Source organism: Prionailurus viverrinus, chromosome B3 (assembly GCF_022837055.1).
Source record: "Prionailurus viverrinus isolate Anna chromosome B3, UM_Priviv_1.0, whole genome shotgun sequence".
In the NCBI taxonomy this organism is placed as follows: Eukaryota; Metazoa; Chordata; class Mammalia; order Carnivora; family Felidae; genus Prionailurus; species Prionailurus viverrinus.
The window spans coordinates 33487525-33511085 of record NC_062566.1 but is presented as its reverse complement, the minus strand read 5'-3'; the positions used below and the strand labels follow the sequence as shown (position 1 = coordinate 33511085).

General features: G+C 41.3%; 1 protein-coding gene across 1 annotated transcript in view; it reads right to left on the bottom strand.

The window, feature by feature from the left end:
* Positions 1-23561, bottom strand: part of AAGAB (alpha and gamma adaptin binding protein) — a 56225-nt gene that overhangs the window by 14643 nt on the left and 18021 nt on the right. The window contains exons 2-5 of the mRNA XM_047863401.1: positions 20075-20265; positions 19840-19936; positions 19201-19290; positions 16201-16284 (exon numbers count right to left, since the gene is read on the bottom strand). Of these exons, the coding sequence (XP_047719357.1) occupies positions 16201-16284; positions 19201-19290; positions 19840-19936; positions 20075-20265 (462 nt within the window). The remainder of the gene's footprint in view (positions 1-16200; positions 16285-19200; positions 19291-19839; positions 19937-20074; positions 20266-23561) is intronic.

The window sequence follows — 23561 nt, the reverse complement described above, 5'->3', positions numbered from 1 at the left end:
CCTTCAGTACGCGCGCGCACACACACACACGCACACACACATGGATCTATTTATTTTATTTTTGACCACAACATTCACAGTTAGACAAGTGTTAAGAGATCATTCAAATCATTCCTTCAAAAGTTCCACAATATTAGGCATGGGATAGAAAGAGGAGCGACTCACTCTGATTCAAGGAATGTGAGTCCACAGAATGTAATGTTGGTATAATTCTACCCTATCCTAGAGATGAGGAAACTGGGGTCCAGAGACATGATCCCAAGATGACCAAGGCAGAGACAGACCCTCTAGAACCCTCTTTATCACTCTCCCTCTCATTAATTTGATATTGTTTTATTTTCCGATAACATTAAATTTAATGATTAAATTTTTATTCAACCATTTTTTACCCTCTCTTTTAAAAAAAATATATATACTAAGGGCATTAGCCATCTACTTTCTCAAGACAGTAGGCTAGGTATCAGGTAACCAGACAGACCTTGTGTTTTTGGTACTTACTTCTTGCCACTGCTCGGTACCCCAGTTGTAAATGGTTCCTTAAACTGGAATCTGGGATTTCTACTTCAGTGTCTTGTTACCAAGTAAATTCAGGGGGAGCATACATTAATAAATCATTATTTCTTTTTATTTAAACAAATTTTTTTTTTAATATTTATTTTTGACAGAGAGAGAGCGAGCAGGGGAGGGGCAGAGAGAGAATGGAGACACGGAATCGGAAGCAGGCTCCAGGCTCTGAGCTGTCAGCACAGAGCCAGATGCGGGGCTCAAACGCATGAACCGCGAGATCATAACCTGAGCCTAAGTCGGACACTCAACCAACTGACCCACCCAGGTGCCCCTAATTCTTCCCGTTTATAATGGGAACACAGAAAACTATCAAATGAAAGAATTGCTGTTTCCACTATTAAAATTCCACTTAATCCTTACCCACCTGCATCACTAGAAACTAGATCACAGTGAAGACAGTGGAACCTGGGCATTTCCTCTGAGGAACAGTTTAGAATATATCCTTCAGCTCACTGTTTCTCAACCATTTTCATCACGGCCCCTAAAGGAAGAACTGCTGTTTCCTTCTCTACCCATAACCAACACTTCTGACACCAGATGTGTGGGTTTTTCCACACCGTACAACTCTCCAATTCTCATATAATGTCAATTGGATGTCCTACAATTTACGATTCTGATACTAACTGCCTCCAGTCAGCCCAGACCCCCGAGGCTAAGGGCCCAATCCCACAAGGCTGCCTCGTTTCCCTGCCAACTTCAGACACCAAATACAAGTCTCAGTGGTCACCTGAACTTCCAACTGGCTATAAATTGAGAGCTCCCACGACCCCTCCCTTGGTTCCATACTCTGCTAGGATGGCTCACAGAACTCAAGTCAGTTAGCTTACTAAACTTACCAATTTAAAATGAAAGAATGTAACTCGGGAACAGCCAAATGGAAGAGACGCACAGGGCAACGTATCAGAGTGTGCTACCTTCCCAGCGCCTCAGTGTGTTCACCAACCTGGAAGGTTGCTTAGGGTTTCTAGGGAGGTTCCCTTACACAGGCACGATTGACTAAATCTTGGACCCTAGGTGCCTAACTCAACCATCAGCCCTGGAAGTCAGGGGGTGGGGCTAAAGGTTGCAACCCTCTACTCACGTGGCTGGTTCCCCTGACAACCAACCCCCCACGTTTAGGGGCTTTCCAAAGTTAACATAACTCAGGTGTGGTTGAAAAGGGGCTTGTTAGTGAATAATAAAAGATGCTCCCTTCACCTTTATAGATCTGGAGCTGTTTCAGGATCGGGACACAAACCAATTACTAATTTATAATATTACCTTAGAAGCTCTGTGCCAGGTAGTAGGGTTAAATACAGCTCGGCCTTTTTAGACTTTTATTCCTAATCATGCATGATACACCCTCCCCACGGAAATATTATCACAAACATACTGTATGTATGTTTACATAGTATATGTAGATCTGTGCTTCATATATAAAATGAATAATTTTTTTTACCCCCCAGAATCAATTTTCACCCCTTTGGGGGCAATGATGCCCCATTAAGAATGTTTATGAAACAAGACACTGGTAGCACCAAGAATATAAAACCAGGTTATTATAAGTTAACCCAAAAGTTATGTCTTATGTTAGAAGATTTTTAAAACTCTTTCTAAACTAATAATATGCCTACAACTTTAGTACTACAATTTTATCTGTAAAAATTTGCTTTTACAATATGAAATTAAGTGACAAAAACACTTTAACTGAGCATCCGTGTACATAAGAGTTTTACCTCAAACTGAAGAGAATAATTCCTTGTGACTCTAAATGATTTAAAATAAACTATCTTACGCTCACAAGTAATGTGTAAGTATTTATTACATTAACTATCGAGAGCTTTATCTGTACTTAGGATTAAGTGTAGAACAATAGAATAGACCCACCATTTCAGACAGCCTTTTAAAAAGGATTTATTTTAAATCCAACAAGAGAATATCACGATTGCAAATATCTATGCACCCAACACTGGAGCATCTAAATACATAAGGCGAATATCAGCAGACATAAAGGGAGAAACTGACAATAATATAATAATAATGGGGGACTTCAGCACCCTGGTTACATCCAGGCAGAAAATCAATAATGAAACGGTGTCTTTGAATGGCACATTAGACCAAATGGACTTGACAGCTATATAGAGAACACTCCATCCAAAAATGACAGAATATACATTCTTTTCAAGTACACATGGAATATCCTCGAGGATACATTATATGTTAGGTCACAAAACAAGTCTCAATAAACTTAAGATTGAAATCGTATGATGTACATTTTCTGAGCACAACAATATGAAACTAGAAATCAATTACAAGAAAAAAAACTGGGACAAAAACACAAACATGTGGCGGCTAAAAAAAACCCAAAAACATGCTACTAAACAGCCAAAGGGTCAGGGAAGAAATCAAAGAGGAAATTAAAAAGTACCTAGAGACAAATGAAAATGAAAACATCATGGTCCAAAATCTTTGAGATACAGCAAAAGCATCCCTCTAAACAAAATTTCCCTTAGAGAAATTTATAGCGATACAGGAAACAAAGAAAAATCTCAAACAATTTAAGCTTACACCTCAAGGAACTAGGAAAAAAAAAGAACAAACCAAGCCCAAAATTAGAAGAAGGAAGAAATGATAAAGATCAGTGTAGAAATAAATGAATTACCAGACCATAAAATCAACAGGAAAAAAGAATCCATGAAACTGAGAGCTGGTTCTTTGAAAAGATAAAAAATATTGATAAGCCAGACTTACCAAGAAAAAAAGAGAGAAGACCTATGTAAAAAAAAATAAATAAATAAAAATAAATCAGAAATGAAAGGGGAAATAATAACACCACAGAAATACAAATGATTATTAAGACTCTACAAAAAATTATATGCTGACAAATTAGACAACCTAGAAAAAAATGGATAAATTCCTAGAATCATACAATCCTCCAAAACTTAATCAGAAATAGAAAATTTGAACAAACCAATTACTGGTAACGAAATTGAATCAGTAATCAAAAAAACTCCCAACAAACAAAACTTTACGACCAGATTGATTAACAGGTGAATTCTACTAAACATTTAAAGAAGAGTTAATACCTATTTTCCTCAAACTATTCCAAAAAACAGAAGGGGAAGGAAAGCTTCCAAATGCATTCCACGAGGCTAGCATTACCCTGATACCAAAACCAGACAAAGACACTACAAAACAAGAAAACTACAGGCCACTATCCCTGACGAACATATATGCAAAAAATCCTCAACAAAATATTAGCAAACTGAATTCAATAATACATTAAAAGAATCATTTATCACGATCAAGTGAGATTTATCCCAGGGATGCAAGGATAGTTCAATATTTGCAAATCAATGTGATTGATATATACCACGTTAACAAAATGAAAAATAAAAATCGTGTGATCTCAATATACGCAGAAAAAGCACGTGACAAAATCAACAACCATTCATGATAAAAAACCTCAACAAAGCGGATTTAGAGGCTACATACCTTGACTATATAATAAAGGCTGTGTGTGAAAAACCCACAGCTAACATCACACTCAGTGGTGAAAAATAGAGCTTTTCCTCTAAGATCAGGAAAAAGACAAGGATGTCCAAATACACCACTTTTATTCAACACAGTACTAGAAGTCCTAACCACAGCAAACAGACAAAAAAAGAAATAAAGCGCATCCAATCGGCAAGAAAGAGGTTAAACCATCATTATTTGAGGATGATATGATGCTATACATCATATAAAATAGGGATAAAAATCCCTAAAGACTCCACTAAAGAACTATCAGAAATAACAGATGAATCCAGTAAAGTTGCAGGATACAAAATTAATACACAGAAGTTGGTCGCATGACTAGACACTAATAATAAAGTAGCAGAAACAGAAATTAAGAAAACAATTCTATTTACAATTGCACCAAAAATATCAAATGCTTAGGAATAAACTTAACCAAGGAAGTGAGAGGCTTGTACTCTGAAAACTGTAAAACACTGATCAAAGAAACTGACGACAACACAAAGAAATGGAAAGCTACTCCACGCCCATGGACTGGAAGAGTTAGTATTGTTAAAATGTCCACACAAGCCAAAACAACCTACAGATTCAATGTAATCCCTATCAAACTACCATCAACACTTTTCCCAGAACTAAAACCAAATTAATCCTAAAATTTTTATGGAACTGCAAAAGATCCCAAACAGCCAAAGCAATCTTGAGAAAGAGCAAAGCTGTAGGTATCACGATCCCAGATTTCAAGATATACTACGAAGCTGCAGCAATCACAACAATATGGTACTGGCACAAAAATAAACACATAGATCAACAGAACAGAGAGCCCAGAAATAAGTCCAGGCCAATTAATCTGCAACAAAGGAGGCAAGAATATACAATGGGGAACAGACAATCTCTTCAATAAATGGTGTTGAGAAAACTGGACAGCTACATAAAAAGGAATGAAACTGGACCATTTTTTTTTAACCATACACAAAAATAAGCTCAAAACGGATTAATGATCTACACGTGAGACCTGAAACCATAAAACTCCTAGAAGAAACATAGGCAGTTATCTCTTTGACGTTAGCCTTTTTCTAGATAGGTCTCCTCAGGCAAGGGAAACAAAAACAAAAATGAACTATTGGGACTACACCAAGATAAAAAGCTTTGGCACAGTGAAGGAAACGAACAAAAAACCAAAATGGCAATCTACCAACTGGCAAACGATACTTGCAAATGATGTATCTGGTAAGGACTTAATATCCAAAATATATAAAAAATTTATACAACTCAACACCAAAAACCAAATAATCGGATTAAAAATGGCCACACATTTTTCTAAGCCAACAGACACATGAAAAGATGCTCAATATCACTGTGAACCATCAGAGAAATGCAAATCAAAACCACAATGAGATATCACCTTTTACCTGTCAGAACAGCTAGAATCAAAAAGATAAGAAACAACAAGTATTGGCGAGGAAGTGGAGAAAAGGGAACCCTTGTGCACAGCTGGTGGGAGTGTAAATTGGTATAGTCAGGTGGAAAACAGTAGCAGGTTCCTCAAAAAATTAAAAATAGAAATAACATATGATCCAGTAATTCCGTTACTGGGTATTTACCCAAAGAAAACAGAAGCATGAATTCAAAAAGGTACATGCACCCCTGGGCGTCCTGCAGTGTTTACAGCAGCCGAGATATGGAAGTAACCCATGTGTCCATGGACAGATGACTGAATAAAGATGTGATATATGTACACAATGGAATATTTCTCAGCCATAAAAAAGAATGAAATCTTGCCATTTGTGACAACACGAATGAAGCTAGAGGGTATTACGCTAAGTGAAATGAGTCAGGAGGAGAGACACGTATCGTATGATTTCACTTAGATGTGAAATCTGAAAAACAAAACAAACGAGAAGCAGAAATAGACTCCTAAGCACAGAGAACAAACTGATGGTTGTGAGGGTGTGGAGGATGGGCAAAATGGGCGAAAAGTAGTAGGCGGGACAGGTTTCCAGTTCTGGAATGAATAATCATGGGGATATTAGGTACAGCATATAGAGAATACAGTCAGTGATCCTGAAATGGCGTTGCAAGGTGACACATGGTAGCTCCTCTGTGGCAAGCAGGGCATAAAGTACAGACTCACTGAATCACCATGTTGTATACCTAAAACTAATAACACTGTATGTCAGCTGTACTTCAATTAAACAATATATAAAATAAAACTCTAAAATTAAAAGGTTTTCTTTTTATTTACTTTTTAATGTTTGTTTACTTTTGAGAGAGACAGAGACCGAGTGTGAGCAGGGGAGGGGCAGAGAGAGACAGAGACACAGAATCTGAAGCAGGCTCCAGGCTCTACGCTGTCAGCCCAGAGCCGGATGTGGGGCTCGACCTCAGGAACAGCAAGATCATGACCTGAACTGAAGCTGGACGCTTAACCCACTGAGCCACCCAGGCGCCTCTAAAAGGATTTATTTTAAACGCAATAAGCAAAAACGTCCAAATCTCAGCTAGGATCAACTACTTCCAGTCTGTCTCATTAAAATCTCACTCATGCCAGAATACCTAGGCTGAAGGAATGAACTCATCTGGCTCTGCCAGTAATATCCCATGCAGCCTGGGTAAATTATTTAACTGCTCTGCGTTCATTTCTCTAACCAGCCAATAACGTGTCAATATGCTGTAATGGAAAAACAAACAACAATCCTGGTCGGAAACCTGCCATCTGCTCTTACCTTAGCTACTGAGTCACTCTGTGAGAATGGGTAAGTCACCTCTCACCCGCCCCACCCCCCATCTGTAAAAGGAAGACGCACGCATGGAAAGTCTCCGTTTTACAGGCCCTCACCTGGCCAATCCACACGCACTCTCGTAACAAAGAAAACAATGCCCTTTACTAAATACTACAAAATTCAAGAACATGAGTCAACCCACCCAGTACAAGACTTGATAGAAAAAATACTGCATCAAAAATGCTGGGAAGAAAAACGTGATTGCTCTCCAAGATAACAGTCTTAAAATTTCAGGTAAAGTACTTTTCTCCACTTGAATTAGGAACAACTATCATTCATGAGAATTCATTGCAGCCCCTTTTGGAACCATATCTATTTTCTGCTTGGATCATCTCTTAGTGTAATGTGCTCCATAAACTACCTCCTGCTATGTTCAATAATGCTTTCATTTTATTTGTAATTGGTAAACCATTTTAAGCTTTAGGAAATGTCCCTAAGTTATAGTAGTCTGGGATTTGGGAAATCAAGTCCGTATCTACCCTATATATATTACAGATTCCAATTAAATCCCTTCTCAGCTTTGGTTTTTCCAAACTTACTACTTGAGACAATCTCCATTCTTCCCCTCCCCTTGATTACTTCAGTAGCCCTAAGCTACATTTTTTCCAGTGCCGTTGGACCATTCTTCACCTCCTAGAAAGACTAGGAAGAAGAGTGATCAAAATGAGAGCCAGTAACAGGGAGAAGCAGAGACAATACATCATTCAGAGAGAACATTTTCACCACTCCATGACAAAGTAAAGCAAATGTCCTTTCCCCAAACTACCAGCATAAAAAAATATTCTATCTGCTAAGTAATAACACAGTTCTTTGATTTCTCTATGAAATTAATTGCTTCTAGAACTATTTCACAAAGTACTGAAGGACCTGTTATTTGAAGCACTCAGCCAAAAAGGATGGATGGTCATCTGGCCATAGAAGCCATTTCTGTACTGGATAGAAGAGACTAGCTCAAAAGTTCCTAACAGCTTCGGAGGGGGCATGTGTGCACGAGCAGGGGAGGGGAAGAGAGAGGGGGGATCAGAGGATCCAAAGTGGGCCCTGTGTAAGCACATAGTGGGGCTTGAACTCACGAACCGTGAGGTCATGACCTGAGCCAAAGGCAGATGCTTAACCGACTGAGCCACTCAGGTGCCCCTCCTAACAGTTTTCTAATCCAATGTAGCTGAGAGACTCATCATCCTATTAACCAACTGGTAATGCTGGCTTACTAGTTAAAGTAATTGTTACTGGGAACCAGGCAAGGATCTCCAGACGGCGTGTGTAGCATGTGATATGCACTCCCATAACTCCAGTGGGTCTCAGTGGAGAATCAGTGGATTAAATTACTCCTAAAATCTCCCCCAAATATAAAAGCCTAATGATATTTCCACAAAGACAATCTTTATTCGAAGGAAAGTGTCTAAGGACTTCACGACCATCATCCAACAGCCCCCCCACCACCCTCCCCTCATTTCTTCACAATTTTAATTAGTGGCCCAATGTCATTGTCTCCAATACTACTGCCTGAATTCCTAGCAAGTTCAGTAGACATATATATCCTTCCAACAATCTCTGTCCTCTACCGATGCTGTCCTCTATCCAACTTCAGCCATGTGCTCCCAGTCATGCCTAAGACCTTATCACTACCAACAGCAACAACTCCCCATAATTTCAATTTCATGCCTCCCACTCTCTGACCACCACCCACCTTTCCACCCACTCCATCCCAACAGGGCTTCAATCCCACTATTCCTCAACTCCACTGGCACCTCCAAACTATCACCTTTTCACTGACCCTATCCCCACCAATTCTTTCTCCCTTTCTTTTAAATTCCACAACCATCATAGTTACTCTCTTATATACACTAATTCTTTCCATCACTCTTGTGATGATACCCTTGCTTGGTAAAAGCACAACTGATTACTCTGTTCATGCACCCATATAGCTTAAGGTAGCTGGGGAACACACACACACACACACACACACACACACACACACGTTGCCTGACTTCACTTTAAATTTATCATACCACATTTCTAGTGAGCCCCTTCATGCTGGCTGGCAACCTTACTTTATTTACATCACTAGGTTCACATTCTTTTCTAGAGGACTTCCGTATTTCCTTCTCCCTCCTCAAACCCTAATGCTACCTCCTTCTGGCCTCTCAGCTGAGAACCTGCCTTGCTACTTCACTGAGAGAATTGAAGCAATCAGAAGAAACTTCCACAGATTTCCACACCATATCTCCCCAGCCAGCAATATATTCCCTTCCTGCCTCTTTCCACAGATCCATTCTCCTCCTCCTGTCCAAAGCCGATCCTTCGGCTTATCCACTGGAGCTGGCCCCTCACCTACTCTAGGACATCACTCCAACAACCCTCCTTTCTCCCTCCTATATCATCAGTTTTCCATTCTTTACTGGCTCTTTCCCTTCAGCCTAGAAACATGCTGCTCTTGCTCTGATCTTAAAAACATAATAAAACCTGGGATGCCTGGGTGGCTCAGTCGGTTAAGCGTCTGATTTCTGCTCGGGTCATGATCACACAGTCGTGGGCTCCAGCCTCACATCGGGCTGTGTGCTGACAGCTCAGAGCCTGGAGCCTGCTTCGGATTCTGTGTCTCCCTCGCTCTCTGCCCTCCCCCCACCCCCCAGTAGTGCTCTGTCTCTCTCAAAAATAAACATTAAAAAATTATTTTAAAAAATTTAAAAAAGTAGTACAACTTAGCCACACTCTTCTCAGTAGCTCCCACCTATTTCTTTGCTCCTTTTCTCTGCAAAATTTTCAAGAGAGGTTTATAGTCACTGTCTCCACTTTCTCTCCTTCCAATATCTCTTACACCTACTTTCCCAAAACTATTCTATTCAAGGTCACTAGTGGTCCCCATATTGCTAAATCCAGAGGTCAATGCTCAGTTCTCACCTTACCTGACCTGTGAGCAGCATTTGGCACAGCTGACCATTCCCTCCACCTGAAGGGCACTCCACTTTTGCTTCTAGGACTCTACTCTCTTGATTTTCCTACCTCATAGGTCATTCTTTCCAGTCTCCTTTGCTGGTTCCTTCTCTTCTCCTGATGTTGGAATGTCCCTGGGCTAAGTCCTTGGTCCACTTTATTTACGTTTACTCCCTTGGTGAGCTCTTCCAGGCCATGCATCTGCCTCTCTTCTGAAACTCCACACATCTATCCAACTGGCTACTTGACATCTCCACTGGGAAGTCTAGTAGCCATGTCAAAGATAACATGTCAAAAGCTGTATTACTCATATGTCACCCTGGCCCTCACAGTCGGCCCCATCTGTAGTTTCCTCATTGTAGTTGACGGCAATCTATCCTTCAAATTGCTCGGGCCCAGATCCTGCAGTCCTTGACTGCTCTCTTTCTCTCATATCGCACCTCAAACCATCAGGAAATCAGGCTAGCTCCACCTGAAGATACATCCAGAATTTGACCTGTTCTTACATCTTCCATTGCTACCGCTCTGATCCGGGCCACCACCGTCTCTTACCTGCAGGACTGCAATGGCCCCCTAAGAGACCTGATTGCTTCCTCCTCACCTCCATCACCTTTTCTCCGCACAGCAGCTACGGTGGTCCTTTTAGACCTAAAGCTGGATCACTTCACCCTTCTACTCAATGACCTGCAGCAGCTCCCAGCTGACTTTAAGTAGGTGTGAAAGTTTCCCTGATGGCCTACAAGGCCTCGAATAACCTGATCCTCCGCCCCCTCTGACCTTCTCCCCTCAGCCACTGTGTGTTCCTTGATATTCTTCAAACACATCAGGCGTACTTTCACCATAGGGCCTCTTGCTGTACCTACTCCCTATGCCTGCTACGTTCTGCTCCCAGATAGCCACCTGGTGCAGCATCTCATCTCCTTCCTCAAATCTCAAGCGCTCAAGGAGACCAACCTTGACCACCCAACTTAATACTGCAGTCTATCTGGCAACCTCAATCCCCAGCCCTGCTTCATTATTTTTTCCATATGGCTTATCACCTCCTTAACCTGCCGTGCAATTTACTAATTGTGTTGTCTATTGCTTACTGCCCCCCACCTGAATGAAAACTCCACAAGGACACAAATTTGTGTTTTGTTCAGTGATGTATTCCAAGCGCACAAAACAATAAGTGGCACACGAGACACACTCAATAAATACCTTAAAAAAATTTTTTTTTAGCCTTTATTCATTTTTAAGAGACAGAGTGTGAGCAGGGGAAGGGCAGAGAGAGAGAGAGGGAGACACAGAATCGGAAGCAGGCTCCAGGCTCCGAGCTGTCAGCACAGGGCCCAATGGCGGGGCTCAAACCCACAGACTGCGAGATCATGACCCGAGCTGAAGCCGGACACTTAACCGACTGAGCCACCCAGGTGCACCAATAAGTATTTTTTTTAATGCATGAATGAATTTGAAATTGGATTTAAATTATGGGCCAGAGAGAGATTTGAGGTTGACAGAAGAAAAACTCAAATGGCTCAGGTACACCTTGGATCTCACTTATGCTCCTAGACAATTAGCTACTTACAAAGGCTATTCTTTCTTTCGGATCTCAAGGAGGCTTATGTAATACGAACACCAGTGACTTTGTCCTAACACTAGCCCCTCCTAGAAACAGGTACCAAGGAAGTATGGAAGGCAGTGCCCACTATTTTTGCCTTTGCCTCTAGGTGACTCTACGCTGGGCAAGCCTGTCTTTTCCCTCCGGCTTTGTATGTCAGAGGACTGACTTGCAAATACGCCACGATTTAGGAATGGAAGAAAGCAAGTCAGTCCAGGCTAATGCTGCTGTCAGAATGCCTAATTTACTCCTGTGGATGGAGCACACTAGATGACTATCCTGGATGTCAGTGGTTGTCAGCCAGGGCCGCATATTTTAATTCCTGAGGCACTTAAAATATATACTGTAGCTGCCCCTCCCTTCTGAGATAAATGGTTTGCCTGAGCCACAGCTTGTAAAAGGGTCTCAGGTGATTCAAATGTGCAGCCAGAGCTGGGAGCCATGCACGGGGATCAACCTCATTTTCCAGATTAAAAATAAAGCCCAGAAAAAAAGTGAGATCTAAGGTCACATAACTGAGTGGCAGTGTTAGGACTGGAAACTGCTACTTGATTCTTTAGAGAAACAGCAGTAAAGGAGAGATTTCATTACAATATAATAATGCATGAGGCTATGTATTACAGTAGTTAAGTGCTAATATTTTCGTTAAAATCATGGCATCTATGTTCACAAATGAGAAAGTTTCTTTTTTTTTTTATAATTTTTTTTTTTTTTAAAGTTTATTTATTTTTGGGACAGAGAGAGGCAGAGCATGAACGGGGGAGGGGCAGAGAGAGAGGGAGACACAGAATTGGAAACAGGCTCCAGGCTCCGAGCCATCAGCCCAGAGCCTGATGCGGGGCTCGAACTCACAGACCGCGAGATCGTGACCTGGCTGAAGTCGGACGCTTCAACCGACTGCGCCACCCAGGCGCCCCTGAGAAAGTTTCTTTACCGGCAACGATCTTTAGAGGTTTGGATCAGGGTGTGTTTAGCTAGCCTTGGAATGAATTCGGCACACTACCTCTCTTACTATACTCTAAAATCTTGTGTAAACATTTCTTCCATCATTAAAATAACTGGATGAACTCCCAGTAAAAAAAAAAAAAAAAAAAAAAAAAAAAAAGATGATGACCATGACAAAGACCTCTAATGTCTTTCTCTGTCAACCAACTTTGCAACTTAAAATTTTTTTGGTTTAAAAAACTTTGAGGGGCGCCTGGGTGGCGCAGTCGGTTAAGCGTCCGACTTCAGCCAGGTCACGATCTCGCGGTCCGTGAGTTCGAGCCCCGCGTCGGGCTCTGGGCTGACTGTTCAGAGCCTGGAGCCTGTTTCCGATTCTGTGTCTCCCTCTCTCTCTGCCCCTCCCCCGTTCATGCTCTGTCTCTCTCTGTCCCAAAAATAAATAAACGTTGAAAAAAAAATTAAAAAAAAAAAAACAAAACTTTGAGGAGTGCCTTGGTGGCTCAGTTAAGCATCCGACTTTGGCTCAGGTCATGATCTCGTGGTTCGGGAGTTCAAGCCCCCTTTGGGCGCTCTGCTGTCAGCACAGAGCCTGCTTCAGATCCTGTCTCCCTCTCTCTCTCTCTCTCTCTCTCTCTCCCTCTCTGCCCCTCCCCTGCTCTCTCTCTTTCTCAAAAACAAACAAACAAACAAAAACTTTGAGTGGGAATGGCTGCATAACAACGAGAATATAAGTAATGCCTCTGAACTGTATACATAAAAATGGTTAACGTGGTAAATTTTATGCTTCGTTTATTAACCGTAATTTTTTTTAAGAGAGAAACAGAAGAAGAAAAAGAGAAAGGAGGGGAGTGAAAGAAATCTAGAGGAGGAGGTCCCCAAAAGACAAATTAACCAGTCTGAGCACCTGCTAGCAGACATTCAAGAAAAGCCTGCTGGGAGGAAGGAGCAGCTCCCTGGGCAGGGAGACCGCCAGCAAAGCGAGGCTCTGCAAAGAGCACAGGAAGTAGGTCACTCTGGAAGAGTTAGAGGTCCCACCCCACAACCACACAGAGCTCAGTCTCTAATCTAAGATGTGACGCTACGCAAAGGGTGACCTTCACGCTTCCTAAGACCTGGGTTGCGTCCAAATGTCACTGCATTTCCACATCTAGGGCTCCTCCTAGAGAGAAGACAGTTAAGTTTCCTTCATACCACGTAGTTCAGGATCCTCTTAATCTTGGAATTAAGCTGATGGCAATAGTTTGGTTTTTTGTTAATGGCAAATCAGCGTGCCAACACTGAGGAGAAAAGAAGAATGCAGACACACTCAGAGCAAAGAGCCATGAAATACCAGCGGCATGCCTCTTTGCTCTGCAGTTCTCCAAAGAATATCGTTTAGTGTCTAAAACAACCTGAGCCGAAGTTGGACGCTTAACCAACTGAGCCACCCAGGCACCCCGGGCCTTATTTTGACTGCTACTGAAAAAGAATAAAACCTACGTTGCAATTCAATGCAAGAGACACTTTAGGATCCCCCCTAGGAAGAATAAGTGAGGAAGAGGAAGGACAGAAGGGAAGAAAAGGGGAAGGAGTAGCTTACTATACCACAAGGAGTTTCGCTGATGATGACGTGGGTCAGGTCATATCTCAGGCAAACTAAAGGGCCCCGATCTCACTTAACACTCAAGTGCTGGGGCACCTGGGGGGCTCAGTCGTTAAGCATCTGACTTCGGCTCAGGTCATGATCTCGCAGTTTGTGTGTTCGAGCCCCGCGTCGGGCTCTGTACTGACAGCTCAGAGCCTGGAGCCTGCTTCGGATTCTGTGTCTCCCTCTCTCTCTGCCCCTGCCCTGCTCATGCGCTGTCTCTGTCTCTCAATAATAAATAAATGTTAAAAAAAAATTTTTTAAAAAACAAACACTCAAGTGTCAACCAAAACTTGAGATGAAATATTTTACTTCTATAAAACTGATCTTGGGGCACCTGTGTGGCTCAGTCGGTTGGGCGTCCGACTTTGGCTTGGGTCATGATCTCACAGCTCGTGAGTTTGAGCCCCGCGTCGGGTTCTGTGCTGTCAGCAAAGAGCCTGGAGCCTGCTTCCGATTCTGTCTCCCTCTCTCTCTGCCCCTCCCCCACTCATGCTCACTCGCTCACTCTCTCTCTCTCTCTCTCTCTCTCTCTCCTTCAAAAATAAATAAACATTAAAAAAAAACTTTTTAAAACTGATCTTCCACTTGACTCTTGTATCTCAGGGTAGATGGGGTGAGCTCAGTGTCAATGGGGTTTTTCTCATCGCTTTCTGTAGTGTTTCACCTCCCACAGCATACTTGCTGAGACAGCCAGGTGCTACAAGACACACACACAATCAGCAATTCCTAAAGGACTAAGTTATGGGTTGAACTGTATTCCTCACCAAATTCACATGCTGAAGTTCTAACTCCTAACACCTCTGCATGTGACCCTATTTGCAGTATTAATTAGTTAAGATGAAGTCACACTGAAGTAGGGTGTGCCGTTAACACAATATGACTAACGTCCTTACACACACAAAAAAAATCTGCACACAGACAGGCACACAGGGAGACGGTCACAAGCCCAAAACCCGCGAGACGGGAGAAGCGAAAAGATCCTTCCCTAGCATGGCCCCGCTGACTCCTTGGTTTCACACACCTGGCATCTAAAGCTGTGAGACCATAAACACCTGTCGTCCTAAGCTTCCGGCTTGCCGTACTTTGTTACCGCAGCCTGAGCAAACTAATACAGACAATAAGAGGGTAACGCGCACCAAGCAGCCTACCCCCTTCACACTGCATTTCGGGTCCAGCTTCCCGCCCCACAGCCACCTGCGCCACATCGGTCCAGGCCCCACCTCCTCACTCTGGCTCTGCCTCCACCGGCTTCAACCGCCACACTCCCCTGCACACCGCCATCGCATTACCCTGTGAAAGATGCCAACCTCTCTGTGTCACTCTGGTTACAATACCTCTGGTGACTCACCAATTCCTACAGGAAAAAGTCAGATTCTCCAGATTCTCCTGACTAGCAGTCAGGTCTCTCTCTCCTAAGCTAGCTCCAACTGCTAAGTGACCTTGGAACATACAACCATTACTCTTGATGCCATGCTTCCTCCCTTTTTGTCACTCTCCCCTTCAATAACCCAAATCTGCACCATCCCAAGAACACCACTGCCGAGACCTGCGTTCACCGTGAAGATCTATATACTCATGCCCACCGCAAAGACCACATCTGTGACCTCCATGTGTTTACTGCTTGTATGGGTCGTTCTGCACTCATCAAAGACTGCCTCGCCTGATTACCCAGCATGTTAAAAGTGCACACTTTGATCCCACAGCCGGACTATGAGCTCCTTAGGGATAGGGTTCATGTTTTCTAATTTTGGGGGTATTTCTCAAAGCCAAAGACAATGCTAGGTATATTTTAAGCAAGCTCTAGGTTCTTAAATCCTCACTGAATTAATTATTAAACATATATCATAAAAAAAAGGCGGGGCGCCTGGGTGGCTCAGTCGGCTGAGCGTCCGACTTCAGCTCAGGTCATGATCTCCCAGTTTGTGAGTTCGAGCCCTGCGTCAGGCTCTGTGCCGACAGCACAGAGCCTCGAGCCTGCTTCGGATTCTGTGTCTCCCCTTCTCTCTGCCCCTCCCCTGCTCATGCTCTGTTTCTCAATAATAAACAAACGTTCAAAAAAATTAAAAATAAACATATTATAAATTCTTAGTAATGTTACTTTTGGCTCTTCCTTCAACTGGGGACTTAAAATTGAACCAATGTACAAATTTCATGTAATCCTCATGGTCCCACATATATCCAAATAATTAAAAACCTACAAGGAACAAGAGGAAAAAGCTCCTTAGGACTTTTAGTACCAAGTTACTTACCATTCTTCATCACTACATTGGACCAGACGTTTGCATTCAAGGCTTGAATGATTCGCTTTACTCCTGTAGATTCTGGGAAGTCATCTAATCAGGAAGGGGAAATAGATACATTTTTACAAACATTTATACACACATACATAAATACGTGTGTATGTATGTATATGTATATGTGTGTGTACATATATATGTGTGTGTGGGTGTGTGTGGGTGTATCCCCCAAGGAAGTGTAACTGTGGATTAATTATATTATCTTGCTTATTCAGTTGGCATTTCACACTGTAAGTTATGTAATAAAGAAAAAATAAATGCAGAGCTCAGAGCTCCTAATAGGAATATCCGTGAAACTAAATCAATGAAATAAATGCACAATAGAAAAGGTTTATATGATAAAGTCATCTCTATCACCTCACAATGGAACCCACTCATATCCTCCTAAAAATGTTAGTTCCTGTTAATTACACAATCCTGGCATACCACTAGAAATACCAATTTTGGTTATTTATAGAGAATGAGTTTCCTGAAGGCAGGAAAGGTCCTCTTGGTAATGCCATAAAATCCTGTAAATGCCCTATCTTCTTCTGGGAACGACAGAATACAATCACTGTTTGTAACAGGTTTTGGAGAACAATTTCCTTATCAGAGAGACACAGTTTAAGAGTGAGAAGTAAAATTACTCTAAGTGTAGGAGACAAGCAAGGGTCATTAAAAATAAAAACCAACAACTCAGTTTTGCCGGTTTAGTATTCGTACTATCTTGCTTCTGGAATTTAACTGATACTACTCAAAATAATAGGTTAGCAAAATCCCGGTTAGCATACTAAGAAGATGACATTCTTGGCTTGCAGATATGTGTACAATGGAAATTGAACATGAAAGACTGTATGGAAAATAATGGCAGAAAAAGTTTTCATGTGGTTGGAAGACAAAGTCTCCTAAGAGCTTACAGGGCACCATCCATGTAGAACCTGTGTCCAGTGGCCTGACCTGGCACAGAATTAGAAGTCAGAAGATCTGAATTTGAACTCAGGCTCTGTAACTTGTTAGCTATTTGATCAAGGGCAAATCACATATGCCATTCTCAAAGAAAAGTGGGGCTGACACCACTCTGCATAGCCACCCCCCCCTCCCACCCGACAAAGGCTGGCGGGAACCACCAGCTAATGTGGCGCCTGAAGGACACCAGGCACTCAGTAACTACTGATGGATGGATGAATCATTTAAAAGATACCAACCTACCAACCCAACAAATACGGTGAGGCTTAAACTGAAAATACAAAGATGAATTTTATTGCCATCATGTCTAAATGAGGAAATAAAAAGGCAGGTTTATCTTCACTATGAATAATTCTGTTCTTAAAAGAAGAATACCTCAGATGTCAGAACCAGAAGCCATAAAAAGGGTCTGAAATAAAGAGCTAGAACCAGGAAGATGAAAGTTAATCCAAACAAGCATGAATTCTCATACCTGGGGTTAGAACACACGCATACAAAGCATACAGTTTGTTTTTAAAACTTCTAGGGAGGACTTAATCACTTCACCTAAAGATGATATGTTAAAAGTTTATCTTAATATTAAGCTAAATTAATGCAAGAGCATTGTTCAGACAAGGAGCAAGGAGGTGTGTGGTGGTATAAGGGAGGAGAAATTACAAAATAAAAACAGATTTAAATAAATGACTCAAATGTTGACTCTCAGGGGCAACACTAAGATGAGAAAATTCTAGTGCCAGAAATAAGCAATTATGTACATGTTCATATACACAAAACAATGCACAAGTTTTAGGGGACTTGGCAAGATGTGAGAAGAGAAACTGTACTTGTTCATTTTTAGTTATTATTAAAAATGTACAGGGAGAAAAATCACCCTTTTTATTTCATTTTTGTCCTCTTCTTCTCTGGCACGGTTTTATTTCCAAAGGTAACATTTTGGAAAAATTCTAAATAAGCCAGAATATAAAAAGATATTTCTTAATTCCTTTCAAGAAAATTAGGTAGGTTTCACGTAATGATTACTTCTATCCTATCTACGTGCTTTAATCCATATTGGTTGTGCCTTAAAATATCTTTTGTAACAACTGGCATCTTCTCGATGCTACACCCCAACTGGTCCCCTAACTACAGCCCAGCACCTTTTCCATTTCTTCCCCATGGAACAAGTGAGAGGTCAGAGTTCATGATGCCAACACAGTCTTCACATTTCTAAACGGAAATGATCTCTCCCATCTCTGAAATACCACAGCACCAATATATTTTTTTTTTTAATATTTATGATATTCCACTTGGTAATTCAATTGTTCGTATATGTTTATCTCTTGTACTAGATTATGAGGTTTTGGTGGGCCAAAACCTGTCTTATCTTGGTAGGTCCCACAGCAGGGAGTACAAGTATATTTGGAAGCAGAGAAGGTAAGAAAGGAATGAAGGCAGCGGGGTGGGGGTGGGGGCGGCGGAAGAGAGATGTGGGAAGAAACACAAGGTCCAGAGTATAGTGGAAGGCAGTTAAGTGAAAAGCTGCTCCGGGGGGAAAGGAGTGGGGATTCTGGGTCTATTTGTAGTTTCAAATGTCCAAAAGACATAAAAATAGGGCTGGCATGCCCTTCCTAAGGTCCCTGGAAATTCAGCCTTAGGATATTAAGAATTCAAAATAAGGAACATTAACTATTTATGAATATAGGTCAAACCCTCTTTTTTTTTTTTTTGGCAGTGGAGAAAGTATAAGAGATTGGGGAAATGACTGAGATTTAAGGTAGAAATCCTCTATCTTCATCCGTAAGAAAAACACAAACAGTATTTCAAAAGTCCTAACGTGCATGGTGAAGACAAATAAACGGATTATTTGATTACCAGTAAGACCACATCAATGGGTTTTGCACAAATCTTTTCAAACAGCTGAGGAAAAAATATTTTTTTAATTTCACTTCAATTCTTCTTCCCCAAATTAAAATGCTCCCTCATCTCCGAATCCAAACGCCATGTTTCTCCCAACACATGAATACTTACCATCCTCCTCCGGCAGCTCTTCCGGACTAAGCTCTACCAATTCAAAGCCATGTTTGATACACCATTCTTGAGCTTTTTGTCGGTTTACACCTAACATGCAAAAGAATCTTCATAAGTAAAAAAATTTTTCAAACAGAATATTGCTGCAATACTCTCCACAAATCTCAGTGCTGCCCTTAATGTCAAGGTTATTCTAAAGGCACCCAAAATAAAGTAATATAAAGAAGATGATTTCTCGGGGTGCCTGGGTAGCTTAGTTGGTTAAGTATCTGACTTCGGCTAAGGTCACGATCTCACGGTTCGTGGGTTCAAAGCTTGACAGCTTGGAGCCTGGGGCCTGCTGCAGATTCTGTGTCTCCCTCTCTCTCTGCCCTTCCCCCACTCGCACTCTGTGTGTGTCTCTCTCTCTCTTTCAAAAATAAACATTTAAAAGAAAAAAGATGGTACCTCAAACCCCAAGTGTCCGTTCATAAAAAATAAAATGTAAGTATTACAAGATTCCAAAGAGAAATAGCTGAAAATAGTTCTATACAGTAATAAAATCACAGGAGATATACTAAGTTAAGAGAACAAAAGTACTCTGCTTCCCAAGGCACAGCAACTGTATGTACCAACCGTAGCCCCATTGGCACGCCTTACCATTTTCACACACTCTGTCACAGACCAAGATCATGACCTCAGGTAGCCATGCTTCTGCCAGTGGAAGCCAGGAGGAAACACTATCAAGACCAGATTTCTGGAGGGAGGAAAAACAAACAAACCAACCAACCCAGAAAAAGAGACAGTAAGAGAACTAATGGAAAAGGCGGCGCGGGGGGCGGGGGGGAGCACAAAATAATTTCCTCCTCAAGGTCCCTGGAAAACCAAAGCTTACTTGCGTGCTGTCAAAGTAAACCACCAACGCTTGGACGGACTCCGCCACCTCGGCAGTGACGAGACATTTGTTTGGCACCACGCACAGATTGATGTCTGCTGAATAGTATTTGTTATCAATGGTCCAGGGGTAAAACCTCACGGCATCATCGGCAGTCACTTCCATGAGAAGATCTTCTGCTCCAAGGATATCTGAACAAAAGGACACAACGTTAGCATGGAAAGTGCACAAACTGATACACACTGGTCAAGTTTCACGGTCAAGTATCAGACTAACGGGGTACTCTGGCTGCTTCTCTTTCGGTAAAGATTTCAAAAAGCCCCCCACTTATCAGGGTATTTCCTTCTCTATCATTTGATTGTGAAAGTAATGGTGGCATAATCGAACTCATTGGCTCTTTTAAGAATACAAGAACGATTGTGATCAGGTCAGACAGCAGGCAACAAAAGAGCCATTTAGCCAAACACCCAGAAAAAAGCAAGCAGAAAAGAAACAACAGCTTACGTTTATTTTATTGCCTACATACTTCATGTGAGAGGCAAGATTACAAGAATCTTCAGGAATCTGGAACTATTGTGTACTTACCGCAAGCTGAAAGGAAGACAGCAGTAAGGCTAAACCATTAATAAAATAAAAGCTACACATATTCCTTGGGCCAAATGCTTACACATTAATTCAACTGAAGATAGAAAAGAATGGATTCTGATAAATGACCCCAATTCCATTTATATTCAGCCTTGTTCAGATTCTTCGAAAGCCAACTCAAATTTTTGTTCGATAAAGACACTTTTGGCATCATTTAAAGACATAACAGCCAAGCAAATTTATTTAGGATGTAACTAAATCTTTCAGAAACCCATGTGCAGTGTGGCTATAACTAATGAAATTCTTACAGTAAAAGCCAAATCAACGATGAACAAATAAATATAGATGAGGACATGGAACCACTGAGCAGTTTGCTTCCGTAATGCCGTAACGTATTCAGAAGTGGAAAACATTAGAAACTGTCCTACCCTAACCTCCCATCTCTCACATCCATACCCACAACCCATGTTTTATGTGGAAAGTAAGTTTAAAGAGGTAAAATAACATGCCACTAAAATTGGGTTCTTATAAGAGGGTATGGCGGGTGTCTGGGTGGCTCAGTCGGTTAAGTGCCTGACTCTTGATTTGAGCTCAGGTCATGATCTCACAGTTCATGAGATCAAGTCCCAGCAGGGCTCCACACTGACAGCACAGAGCCTGCTTGGGATTCTCTTTCTTTCTCTGCCCCTCCCCCCACTCTCCCTCTTGCCCTCCCTCTCTCTCTCTCTCTCACTCTCTCTCAAAATAAACTTTAAAAAAGAGTGACTTTAGCGGTGCCTGGGTGGCTCAGTCGGTTGGGCATCCAACTTCGACTCATGGTTCGTGAGTTCGAGCTCCACGTCGGGCTCTGTGCTGACAGCTCAGAGCCTGGAGCCTGCTTCAGATTCTGTGTCTCCCTCTCTCTCTGCCCCTCCTCCACTCATGCTCTGTCTCTCTTTCAAAAATAAACATTTTTAAAAAGTGACTTTATTTTAAAAAAAGAGAGAGAGAATATATGGCAAAATGGCCACAAACTCCTTTTCAATGCAAAGTAAGATGAATATTATTTTATAAAATATTCCTCAAACTCACAGTTAGCAGGACATAGAAAACTAGAAGCTAAATTTTCAGTTCCAGAGCTAAGATTATGTATTTGAAACACTGCCATAGTTTTTGCTCAAACAAAAAGATCTGGGGAAATTATGTAGTCCAAAAGACTGCTAGGATTAATGTATAGTAACTTACAAAGCGTGTATGTGCATATATGCATGCTTTTCACTGGTAAACTATCTTTATGTGGTTATTAGGAGGAAACGGTCTGAAAATAAAACCCCTCCTTTTTTAAAAAAAATTAAAATAACTAAATTTAAAATAAATTTAAGACTACATTTGACATATGGCACACACTGTGAAACTAACTTTCTAAAATTTTTCACTGCAACCAGAATTGTTACTTGTAAATTACCATAGGTCTATGCCAATATTTGAAAATCTGAATTTGTCGTGTCTGTTCAATAAATCGACAGTTCTCGCTGCTTAATTTCTACATAAAGTAATCTTTCGTTAATTATCAAGCAATTCCTTAGCAGCCAGCTGCGATGTCCTCCATGGAGCATTATGACAAGTTCAGGTAGGAAATGAGCAGGAAGAACAGATAAAGTGTAAAAATCAAAGATTCTGTTTTCATGTAAGTGTCTCACAGGAAAAGAAAAAAAAGCCCACCAAACCTCCTAGATCAAAGTCTATGTTGCATTCAAAGCTAATCTTCCTAACTCCAAGCAGGTGGTCCAGCAATATGCCGATAAAAGCACATATGGAAGAAGGCAAACCAAACCAAGGGGAGTAGCAAAAATTGTATAAACTGATTTTTTAAGGGTAGGAGGAGCTACCATATGGAATCTGTTTTCTTCATTCATGGGCATTTTTTTTTTAAATAGCGAACAAACTTTTTTTTTTTTTAAGTAGGGAATACAGAGTAAAATACTGTTTCCACGTGTTATGGGGCCAAGGACAAAGAGTGGGACCAGAACTCCTGCTGTCACCACAGGCGGTTCTTGAGATTTCCTACACCGCTTGTCTTGTTTAAAACTGGAATAAAATTTCAGCTATGCGTTTTTGAAATCACAGTCTTCAACTAACCTGGAAAAATAAAATCAATTAAGGGGTCACCTCCTTACTGACTGCAATTTAGGACATTGGGATCCATTAAGCGTGATTCGTTTTATTAATCAATGCATAGAGCACAAGACAACAGACCCATGTGCTTCTCAGAGCTCTTAAAATTTTAGTTTTGTCTCCTCCCTGATTTCCAAGTGATTAAGATATTTACCGAACACACAGAAAGAAGCAATTTCTCCTTTCTCTACACCTGGATGAGAACAGAACCAATAGGCTGGGAAAATGAATTTCACCTGTCAGTGTTTTCCTAGCTGGGTGTGTGTGTTTCCTTATTGTGCTCCCTGGAATAACTTGATGGCTCAATCCACTTATCAGATTCTTTCATTTGTAACATTTTATGTCCAATCAGATACTTTCGGAGAGGCTGAATATGCACTTTATCATCACACCTGTGCCATCTCACAACTAGAGAAAAGTGAACGGCCTCATTCTTTTTGTCATCAATTTCATAATGTACACTTTAATTTTAAAAATGTAAATGTCTACACTAAATATGGCTTTTCTCACTTACTTGTCTTTTCTATTTGGTTTCAAACGTCTAACAAGTTTATTCTTTTCCACATTAAAACAAGAATTGCTCAAACGCTTATGCACATGACTAAGAGTTTCTGGAGATGAGCCAGTACCGTTTACTCATTTCACAGATGGGAAAACTGAGGACCAAAAAAAAAAAAAAAGGGAGGGGGGGAGGGGGAGGAGGGAGAGGAGAAGGAGGGGGAGGAGGGAGAGGAGAAGGAGGGGGAGG